Source organism: Trachinotus anak, unplaced genomic scaffold (genome assembly GCF_046630095.1).
Source record: "Trachinotus anak isolate AG129_WGS33_773 ecotype Australia unplaced genomic scaffold, CSIRO_AGI_Tana_v1 ptg000009l, whole genome shotgun sequence".
Lineage (NCBI taxonomy): Eukaryota > Metazoa > Chordata > Actinopteri > Carangiformes > Carangidae > Trachinotus > Trachinotus anak.
Window position 1 is genome coordinate 588573 of NW_027273860.1, and position 11428 is coordinate 600000.

Genomic DNA, 11428 nt, shown 5'->3' on the forward strand with positions numbered 1-11428 from the left:
AAGTAAAGCGGGACTAAAAACCCTGTTTGACCTGTTCATCCACCAGAGGAGGACACTGACATTTGTTCTCAGTGCAATCAAACGTCCGGGTACTTCACACTTCCTGTTTGTTAAGCAGCAGCTGCTGTTGTTTACCTGAGGCAGCGACAGTGAACGCTCCATGAAGCTGCAGGTGTTTTCATCACATTTCTGCAGGAGAAGCTCACTGTCCTTCTCTGACTGACCGAGACACAGGACGAGAAAAGACGTCACCAAGATTCACGTCATCAGTGAGTTTATTACAAATCACAAATTAAAAATATCATTTAGATTATTTGTGTTTTTGTGAAGATGCTTGTTTGTCACAGATCTCTACTGTCCCCTGATCAGACTGTGTCTTGATCCGTTATAAAGTACAGACGCCGGCTAAAGCTTTGTTCGTCACTCCAGGCAACAACAGGACTAAATACTGAACCTGGATCAGCTCCAGTCCAGATCTTCACACTGGCTCAGGTTTGTAGTTTAAAGCTGTAGGTGAGCAGCCAAACCCTGACATGGGATCAGTTTATTGATGTGTAACATTCATCAGGATGTTTCGTGTTTTAGTTTCTGTTGATTTTCATCCTGCGTTTGTTTATTTGTTAGATTTGATTCCTACTGCAATTATCTTTTAATGCAAATTCATACAAGCTACGACTGTCAGTTATCTTTATCGTCTGGCAGCACTAATTCATTTGAAGTAAAGTTCAGATCAATATGTTTCCAAAACTTGTTTCATTCAGAATTCATACAGAGTAATTTACTGTCTGATAATGTTGTCGTATGATTTCCATCGACAGATCTGATTGGTGGCTGCGCCTCAGGTGCGGCTCTCCTGTAGGACTCTCTCCTCCAATTGGGCGTATCGCTTCAACATCTGGTCGTACACCTGGAGACACACAGAGGCAGAAATCATCACCGTCCTGTCTCTTTTCTTTGTGGCTCCTTCATTCAAAACCCCATTTAAAAAAGTAAAAAATGATTTCATCAGATCATTTCACTGTTGCAGCTGCTTCAGCTCCGTCAGAGTCAGTTCACACTGCAGCTCCGTGTCTCCACACAGGATACAGGCTCCTCCAGTGTTGGATTTCTCCTCATTATAAATGAATTTGGGTTTTTGACAGTAAATGTCTCTAAACTCCAGCGTCTCCACCTGCAGCTGCTGAAATGGCTCAAAAGTATATTTAATATTATTTATATTTCTCATGTCTGTGTCATGTCCTGATTCAGTGAAACTACAGTGGAAGGTGTCAGTTTGATGTGATGTTGCTGGTACAGTATGATGTCACTATGACATCATCAGGTCTTTTCTCTGTCTAGTTTTGCAGGAAGACGCGTCGCCTGAAAACAGACGCAGCTGTGAGACAGTGTTTCCGCTCCAACACGTTAACACGACGCTGAAATGAAAACGTTCCACAGCCGCCACTCACTCGCCACACGGTCAGAGAGTTCCTTCGTCCACTGGTTCCCAACCTGGGATCTGCTGCTCCAGCAAGTCCAAGTGATTGAAAACTGTTTCTTCATGTTTTGAGCATCTTTAAAAAAAATATACAGGACGAGTCACACACTTCCTGTCACATGATGTTGCTGTTTGATATTTAACATCTAACCAGTGCTGCACCTTCAGAGTGTGTGTGTGTGTGTGTCTGTGTGTGTGTGTGTGTGTGTCTGTGTGTGTGCGTGTGTGTCTGTGTGTGTGTCGGTGCAGTAAACACACACATCTCTGTTTCGTTACAGTCCAGTGTTATAGGTTCACTGTGCAGATGATGCTGAGACCGAGCTACCTGATTGTCAGGTTCAGTCTGTCAATCACACTGTAGCCCCGCCCTAATCCATCCCCTGCTTTATTTTCCTCTAAATGGATCATAATTTAAAAGTGAACATCATGTTGTGTTGAAGAAGACTTGAAACTAGAGACTGATCAGGAAAACGTTTCCTGAGGTGATAAATCAGAGAGTTTTCTACGTTATTTGTGTCTCTGGTGTGTTGTCGCTGTGACTCGTGCAGGTGAATTTAACTGTAGATGATGAAGAGGAGCAGACGGGTCGAGCTGTCACATTTTAAAATAATTAAAGTGAACACTGCTCTCTACCTGACGTGACTCTACCCCCCCCCCCCCCGGGAAGTAGAGGAGTGATTGACAGGACAAAACTAAAAAAAAGTGAAACCCCATCATTGCTCCTCTGACCTGTGCCTCCTTCATCATCCCATGTCTCCTCCTTCCTTCATCTCCTCTCCTCCCTCTTCATCACCTCGCTGCTCTCTCAGTTTTAAACCAGACCAGAATCAGAAACAAACCTGAGCTGAAGAAGAGTTTCCTCACATGACTGAGGACGGAGGAGTCGTTCACTGTTTGTCTCTGTGGTGACGGTGTCAGCTGATGAAGCTCGTTATGAAGAGATGATGCTTCGTCTGTGGTCTGTTCACAGTAAAGGAGGGCGGTGCTGGATGCAGGTGATGCTGTGTGTGTGTGTGTGTGTGTCTCACACAGAACCAGGCACTAACAGTGCTACAGACTGAAGGTTTCTGATACCCCTTTTCCACCAAACTGGTTCCAGGGCTGGTTCGGAGCTAGAGCCAGACTTAGCACCAGTTCTTTGGTTTTCCACAGACAAAGCACCGGTTCCTGGCTCTCAAACCGGTGCTCGGCCAGCACCACCTCCCTGCTGGGCCAGTAGAAAGAACCACGCTACGTTGGGGGCTTCGGGCTTACGTCAGCGGGATTATTGACCGTCTTCTCGAGCGTGATCGCTGTTCGTTGCATAATCGTCGAGCAGTATTTACTTGCTGGATCGCCAAATTTTGCTCCCCAAGAAAGGCTCGAAAAGCCAACAGCAACACTTGAACCGCAACGTAGTCCTCCATCTTTGTTGTGGTGATTGAATTTGGCGCTTGTTCTATTGAGGAAATGACGTGACGTATACGTATACATTAACGTGATGACGTGGCTCTCTGGCTGGCACCCGCCTGTGGAAAAGCAAACTGGTTCGTAGTTGAACCAACCACGAACCAGCTCTAGCACCAGCACTAGCACCAGCCCTGGAACCAGTTTGGTGGAAAAGGGGTATGTCTGAGTGACAGTGATGACACCATCCAGCTGTTTTCAGAGACACCAGCCAGATGTTTCCTCAGCAGCTGGAGGAGACCAAACACTGAGCTAAAGAGAGGGAACGCTGACGGACTCGGACACCAGGGATCATCTGATTGTTTTGAAGTCTGTGAAAATGTCTCCACTTTTCTCTGATTTATTACCTCAGGAAACGTTTTCCTGATGAGTTTATGTCTCAGTCTCTAGTTTCAAGTCTTCTTCAACACAACATGATGTTCAGTTTTAAATTATGATCCATTTTGAGGAAAATAGACCATAAAGCAGGGGATGCATTTGGGTGGGGCTACCGTATGATTGACAGACTGAACTTGACAATCAGGATAGAGGACAGAGCAGGTCAGCTCCACCCCTCACTCCTCCTCAGCTCCACCTTCTCCTCCAAACACGGTTTCTTCTGGTTTCAAAAAACTAAGATGGCAATGGACAAATTACAAACTGGAGGTTTCTCAAAGCAGTGGATGACATCACAGTGGGCAACATCACGGTGGGTGGACACTTGGTCTGAACAGAGGTCCACGTGTATCCTTGCAGACAAAGTGGGCCTTCGAAGACCTTTGAGGACATGTGGTTGTGGGTATGACTCAGCCTTTAGTTCAGGTCGAACAAAGAGTAACAGTAACAGCACTGTTTTAATTAAACAAAAGCACGGACACTAAATTAAGTGACTGTCCAAAAGTCTGATGCACTGACCACCAGGTTACCAACTCTGACACCTCTCAGGGCAGAGGACGAACACAGGTCTCAGGTGTTGGGTCTTTTCTTGTTTTCCTTTAATGCAACATCTGCTCTTCTTCAGGTTCTTTCAGAGGAAAGTGGTTGTTTGTGTTTCTCTGACTGAACTGATGATATAAAAACATGTATCTGGTCCGTGCTCCTCACACTGATTTTGATTCTTTGATTTCTTATCTTTAATGTTGACAAATCACCAGGAACTAAAGGAAGCAGAGATAACGAGTCTCTCATTAACACCTTGAAGAGCCTGAAGATCATCTCCACACACACACACACACACACACACACACAACCTCACCAGTGATGAGCCCAGCAAAATGCTCAATTGTGTGTGCATGCACGTGTGTGCGTGCACGTGTGTGTACCTCCTGTGCTGTAGGATGTGGGCTGGCGACCAGCTGTGGTTCAGGTGCTTTCTTCACCACGTCAGAGAAGGAAACTCCAGATTCTGCAACCAGGCCTGAAAACACACATCAGGTGTCTGCATCATTAACCAATCAGAGCCAGAGTCTCATTAACCAATGGGAGGGGTTGTATTGTGTAAAAGAAGAACAACCTAGGAACCAATTAGAGTTAAGAGATCATTAATCAATCAGAGGTCCAGTTTAGAGTCTGGCAACCAATTATAGTCTAATGGCCGTTAACCAATCAGGAATCAGCATCAGAAACACAAATTCCTCACACACACACACACACATACACACACATGCAGACCTACAACTTAATAAGAGGCCAGACATGAGCACAATGAAGACAACAATTTGTTGTGAAAGAGAGTCTGGATGAGACGGGGTCAACACAGGTCGTCTGATCTGATCTGTAACTGTCAGCTTTAATATCTGTCAACAGTAGTTTGCTAGCTAACGTTAGCCTCAAGCGCTACAATGCTTACTGTTGCTTGGCAACACCATCAGCTGCTCTGGGACTGATGTAAGCAGTCTGAGGTTTCAGACCAGTACTGACTGAGCTCCAGGACCAGACTGAGCCCAGACCACGTCTCTCGTCGGTGAACCCTGGTTCAACCACACGGGACTCGGTGAGGTCATGTGACCCGCACAGAGCCAAACACACTCGAGGTTTCTTCTTCTTCTCTCTTTCTGTGGTTTCTGTAACACTGAGGAGAGGATTGCAGCACTAGTGCAAGATAACCCCCCCCCAGCATCAGTTATTGAGTCATCACCATCAGGAGCATTACATTATGTCTTTTCAAGTCCACGCAACTGACTTTAGAACTTGGGAGGTTTAAAAGACCGTTAAAGACCCATCTCTCCCTCCACCTCCTGGACTCTGCCTCCTTAAACCCTTTTCCTTGCTTCCTTTCTTCAGTTTGGTCTTTTCTTCGTTCCTTCCTTCTTTCCTTTATTTTATTGTCTAAAATCCCAAATCTTCTCTCCCTCCATCTTTCCTTCTTTAATTTTCTATCTGTCTCTCTGTCTTCCTTCCTTCTTTCCTTCCTTCCTTCCTTCCTGTTCAAAGCATAATAATCTGGACTAACAAAACTCAACTCATTGACATTTCAAAATAAAAGCAGACAGAGACGAGGTTCAGTGTGTTGATTGATTATTGATTGATTGACTGTCAGTTACCGTGCAGAGCTCTGTAGGCGGAGCCCAGGCAGGCGGAGTCCGACAGATCGATGGTGTAGACCGGAGCGTTGAACACATCAGACAGAACCTGAGGGAGATTCACAGCCTCCGTTAACCAAGCTCTGGTGGGGGTGTGTGTGTGTATGTGTGTGTGTGTGTGTGTGTGTGTGTGTACGTTGTGCTTCCAGAAGCAGCTGTAACCATCAGGTTCACTGTGTCAAACTGCATCATCCCTGTTACACTGAAATCTGATATGTCACAAACTCAACATTGACAGATCAAGGACAAGTAAATACAGAAAATATCAAATGAATGAATGAATGAATGAATGAATGAAAGCCAGGTTAACAGTCCTGAATAAACACTGAAATCAAAGTGTTGATTTACTGAATCTAAATAATTTAAACTTTAATATTTCACAGATTGATGACTCAGTGTGACAGATTCTCTCTCTAACCTGAGACCCTGGGACACACAGGTGAGGCGGACAGGTGAGACAGACAGGTGAGGCAGACAGGTAAGTCAGGCCACTCACCTGTAGAATGTCCTTATTGGACGAGGCTCCTCCTGTCGCCAGCACTCTGGTCCCTGGAACTGAAAACACACAGGATGAAATCAGACGTGTTTCCACAGCGTCTCTGAAGAACAGAGCAGAATGAAAGGATGAAGAAATGAACGAGTGAAAGAGCAGGAAGAAGAGAGACGGCTCTTACTGATGGAGTACCCCAGCTGCTCAGCGTGGACTCTCCTGGACAGAAACTGACCCTCCACCACAGCCCGAACCTCCACCTGAGGACTGACTGAGGACACCTGCAGGACCAGGACAGGTGAGACAGGTGAGACAGGTGAGACACTCTCTCTCTCTCTCTCTCTCTCTCTGTCTGAATGTCTCTCTACCAACCTCAATGTCGTCTGGGTCAAAGCGATGAACTCCCACTGCAGGAGGGGTGATCTCCATGGTGTCAAAATAAAAGCCTGGAAATACATCAAACAACCAGCAGGGGGGGAATCAAATTCAAGTAAGCAAGAAGAAAGAGGGAAGGACAAGAAGGAATGAAGGTAGAAGGACAAAAGGAAGGAAGGAGGATGGAAAAGAAAAACAAAACAAGGAAAACTAGAGGGGAGAAGAATGAAGGAGGGAGGAAGAAAAGAGGTGTAGAAGACAGAAGAAGAGGAGAGGGAGGATGGAGAAGGGGAAGAAAAGAAGGAAAGGAAGAAAATAAAGGAAGGACACTAATGGAGACAGAAGGAGAGAAGAAAACGAGGGAGGACAAGAAAGAAGGAAAGGAGTTAAGGAGGAAAGAAAGGAGGACTGAGGGAGGCAATGGAGGAGGAAGAATGGAAACATGAGGGTAGAAACAAAGAAGGAAGGAAGGAATGAAATAAGGAAACAGGAAGTTCACCTATGTTTCCTTTGTTTCCGAGTGGCGTCTCCCTCAAAGCAGCGGAAAAAACTTCCCATGATCCTCCAGCACACTCGTCCCTGACACGCTCCCTGGTTAGAGAGCCGTTCTTGAAGCTGAGGACGACATCACATCAGTGTTTTACTACCACATATTAGCAGTGGCAGCTGGAGGTGGTCTGGAGAGTCTGGGTCCTGGAGCCAGGAGCCAGTGCTGACCCGCCTGGGACAGGGACCAGGTCCAGACTCTGTCTCAGAGGTGAGTACAAGGAGAAAAGGCTCCTGGTAACAGATGTTCTCAGACCTGCTTCAGATGAGGAAAGTTTCTTCTTCTTTGGTGTTGAATCAATAAACCTGAGGGTGGGGTCCATTTTCTTCTTCTCTTTCTGTTGCTCTGCAGCTTTTCAATGAACCAGTGTCTCAGAGGATTTTCACTCTCACAGGCTCCAGTTAGACTCTGTGGGTCCTCCTCCTGTCTCCATCTCCTGTCTCCTCCTCTCTCCTCTCTCCTCCTCCTCTCTCCTGTCTCCTCCTCTCTCCTCTCTCCTCCTCCTGTCTCCTGTCTCCTCCTCTCTCCTCTCTCCTCCTCCTCCTGTCTCCTCCTCCTCTCCTCCTCTGGTTTGTTTCTCCTTTTAAACTTTTCTCTCCCTCACTGTTTCAGCTCTTTTACCTTCACTGCGAACCGCAGTCGACCTGCTTTGACATGAGTAAAGACACTGAGCCCAGCAGCTGCACCACAGGTCCAGGCAGCTGTGAGTCAGTTAGTGTTCATGCTCATGGAAGTGCAGACATGAATACATGGCCTGGTGTTTGTTCATGGGTCTGTTCAGGATCTCACAGGTCCTGGTTCAGGTTCAGGAAAGATCCTGGTCTAGATCATTTACATTTAACCTGACCCACCTGGAGCACAGAGCTCTGGTCAACACACACAGCTGCATGTTGCACATATATTACTGTGCTGCTGATGTCTGACCCTGTGTGTGTCCTCACTGTTTGTATTGTGTTACCATGATTAAGTTCTGTTCCCTGTGACCTGGTGTGTGTGTGTGTGTGTGTGTGTATGTGTCATACCACAGCAGAGCCATGTATGCCTGACAGTCAACAGGATTACAGAAGATGTGACCCTCCAGAGCAGGACGAGGCTTCTGGATCCACAGAAACACCGTATCACTGGTCCCTAAACTCACCTGGAGACACACACACACACACACACACACACTATATGTATATATGTGAGTGTGTATATATACTGTGTATGTGTGTGTTTATATATAAATGTACTGTATAAATATATAAAGCTGTGTCACAGTTCTGGACTCTCGTCCTTCAGAAGCTGCATTTGAAGACTGATTGTGTCACAGCATCACGACTGGAATGTCCTGTTTCAAATGTTAATTTATTTATTATTTATTTCAGGTCAGTGTTGAGTTTACGACAGCTACAAAGGGCCACGCCTTCATAGACCACGCCCTCCAGAGGATGTGGCCCCTGAACTGGGACACAGCTCCAGAGTATGATAGTATGACAGACTCACCGCGATGTCTCCCTGCTGGAGCCTCATTCCTGCCAGAGACGCTGAGAAAGAGACAAACAGGTGTGAACGTGTCTCTGCTCTGTGGTGAAGCAGGTGTTGAGGCCCTGGTACATCGGGCCTCAGGCCTGTGGACCCCCCCCCTGCTCTACATCCATCACAGTCTGCAGCACTGAGCCTGCTGTCAGTCATTTGTTTGACTAGGAAACTCTGAACCGACTTATTGTCAGTTTGGACAAAAGAAATCTAATCATGTTTCACTTAACACTGTTTGTTTCCAGGATCAGGACACACAGGTGAAATACACACACACACACCTGCTGTTCATCTACAGAGGAAAAGAAACTGATCTCCAGTTTGAGGAGTTTTCTCTCTCTCAAAGTCTTCTCTGAGATCAGGTTGGTATTTAGACCTCCAGGGAATCTGAAGTCAGATAACAGCACGAGGTTTTACAGCACAGTGAAGCCAGGAGCAGCAGGAACTGGGCTGAGGGAAGCTGGAACCACTCAACACAAGTCATGATTAATCATTTTATATGTTTCAGAGAGAAGGAAACTGAGCATGGAGACAAAAGGAAGCCTGGAGGATTCAGGGACCTACTGGCAGACATGGAACTAAGAATCTTCCAGAATGCTGCCATGTTTGTACAGTAGCCCAGAGTGGACAAACCAGACTGGCTTTATGTTACCAGGAGGCCACCATAGCTTTTCCTCCTCCTGAGCTCGCTAATAGATGGACTGTGGTCCAGACCTGGACCCAGACTCCATCGATCCAGACCTGGACCCTATAACCTAGAAATTACTGAGAATTATTTTTGTTCTTATTTTAGTTGACACAGGTTTTCCAGCCTTTATGTCACTGGAGACGATAAGTGGGGGTGTCAGAGGAAAGAGTTGATCAGCTGTGAAGATGTGTTGAAGGTGATGCTCACACACACACACACACACACACACACACACACACACACACTCTCTCTCAGAGAGCAGGAAACATCATCTTGCAGCACAACACCCCCCCTTGTGTTCATCTGGCAGAACTACATGGGAACAGCAGAACAACAGGAAGGTTTCTCTGCCGTGATGCCAACACCGTGAGGTGGGAACATGGATCATCCTTCTGTCTCAGTCGGGAAATAAAATGCTGAACCTTTTTAAAACCTTTTACCTGGGTTGTCTCCGGTGAAGGCCACCACTCTGCAGCTCTCAGAGAAACCATATCGATGCACAAAGTAAGAGGAGACGGGACCCTGCAGGACAGGAAGGAGCACCGCAACACCTCAGACTGGTCATCACGTGTCAACAAGCCGAACCAGACCAGTATGGACCAGTCTTACCAGTACAGATGTGGAGGGGAGTGGAGCTCCCAGCAGTTGGTCCAAATGTGGAGCGGTGGCTTCCAGGCAGATCTCAGACCACTTTCTGGTCCTGATGTCCAGCAGGTTCATCCCTGAACCTGAACAACCAATCAACCAATCAGTTAATCAATCAACTGATAAACAACTGATAAGACAGTTACTGATTCCGGAGTTACTTATGATAACTTTGTCACTGACTCTGTCCATATTACACTTCCTGTCTGAAAAACACTGTCTGTCATTATTCTACTACTCTTCTTCTATGGATTTATTTTTGACTGTTTAATGTCAAATGTGTTTTTCTGTATTAGTTAAAATCTTCTATGAGATATTTGTATTTCTGTTGCCATTGATAGAAACATTTTAAATCTCCATCCAGTCTAAAGGTCGATGTCCATGTGTTTGTGATTATAAAGCAGGTCTAGGTTCTATATTAATACTGTGAAAGTATCAAAGCCTCAGTCCACAGAGAAATGCACACAGCCTGTATTCAGAAACTGATATATCTCCTGATGGAGATCAATATAATACATCAATATTGATTAAAATATGAATAATTAATCAGTCAAGTCAAAATGAATAAATAATTGAATGAACTCTGGTTGGTTACCGTCACTGTAGTCGATTGCGGCGTAATCACCAAGGAAGAGAGAGGCCGCAAAACTACTGACCAATGAGATCCTCTGGAACCAAACACACACATCAGCTCAATTTACACTAATGTGATGACAAAATGACACACTTCAGTTCAGAGGCTGGAGGTCAAAGGTCACAGTGAGGGTCTGGCGGCTGACCTCAGTGTCCTGGTACTGGTCCGGTCGGCTCTGACGCAGTTTGGCGATCTGGTTTCCTGTGAAGCGCTGCAGGCAAACACAGATTCATCCGTTAAACATGTGAATGTCTGGTCAACGGCTTCGCACAGGAAGAGAGGAAATTAAAGTCTGAGGGCTGATTGATGAATGTTCCCTGTTCCTGTGTAAGTTTGAAGGGACGTTAATGTTTGTTTGTAAGATATGTGCAGTAAAGTGTGTGTTGACTCACGATAAAGACCATAGTGTCGTATTTACTGTTTCACAGAAAGAAAAGAGGGAAAAGTTATTTAAAAAGCGTTTGACAGATAATGTGTCCAAACTGGAGACAGGGTCAGCGACACAGAGACAGTTAGAGAGACAGATGGACAGACAGACGGGGGACAGTGAGACCTCGTAGGCTCTGGATCCAGTGATCTCAGCCAGTCTCAGGGCTCCTCCTGCCGCTGCCTGCAGGTCCTGACACTGCTGCCTGCTGCTGGAGTCCATCCACACGGGACAGTCTGACACCGAGAAGCTGTCCTGTCAATACATCAGTGGACATGAACACACGAGCAGATATAACCACACATCTAACCTGAGACACCGGGCACACAGACCTGCAGCAGCTGGTACAGGTTCTGGTCCGGGTTGAGCCGGTTCAGAGTCTGAGACGCTCCTCGTCTCCAGTACACGCTGCCATGTTGCTGAGGAAGAAGAATCATTTCAGTAAGAGCAGAAGCAAACAGAAGAGTTGAAAGGTGCTTCACCTCCACCAAGTGTTTTACTGTAGAAATGTTTCCACCAAACTCCACTCACTTTTCTTTTCATTTTAATGGAACCTGTCATTTTATTTTTACACTCTCCTGCTAGAAACATGAAACAGGATACAGTCTGTAACGACAGAT

General features: G+C 46.0%; 1 protein-coding gene across 2 annotated transcripts in view; it reads right to left on the minus strand.

The window, feature by feature from the left end:
- Positions 1 to 253: 253 nt before the first annotated feature.
- Positions 254 to 11428, minus strand: part of xylb (xylulokinase homolog (H. influenzae)) — a 14018-nt gene continuing 2843 nt past the window's right edge. For both annotated transcript variants that reach the window (XM_071484265.1, XM_071484266.1), the window contains 15 exons: positions 11141 to 11227; positions 10935 to 11063; positions 10527 to 10592; positions 10343 to 10415; positions 9712 to 9830; positions 9543 to 9624; positions 8382 to 8422; positions 7919 to 8034; positions 6849 to 6964; positions 6347 to 6420; positions 6159 to 6255; positions 5981 to 6039; positions 5446 to 5533; positions 4225 to 4319; positions 254 to 907 (listed from right to left, as the gene is read on the minus strand). In XM_071484265.1, coding sequence (XP_071340366.1) covers positions 839 to 907; positions 4225 to 4319; positions 5446 to 5533; positions 5981 to 6039; positions 6159 to 6255; positions 6347 to 6420; positions 6849 to 6964; positions 7919 to 8034; positions 8382 to 8422; positions 9543 to 9624; positions 9712 to 9830; positions 10343 to 10415; positions 10527 to 10592; positions 10935 to 11063; positions 11141 to 11227 — 1311 coding nt within the window. In that variant the 3' untranslated portion in view covers positions 254 to 838. The remainder of the gene's footprint in view (positions 908 to 4224; positions 4320 to 5445; positions 5534 to 5980; positions 6040 to 6158; positions 6256 to 6346; positions 6421 to 6848; positions 6965 to 7918; positions 8035 to 8381; positions 8423 to 9542; positions 9625 to 9711; positions 9831 to 10342; positions 10416 to 10526; positions 10593 to 10934; positions 11064 to 11140; positions 11228 to 11428) is intronic.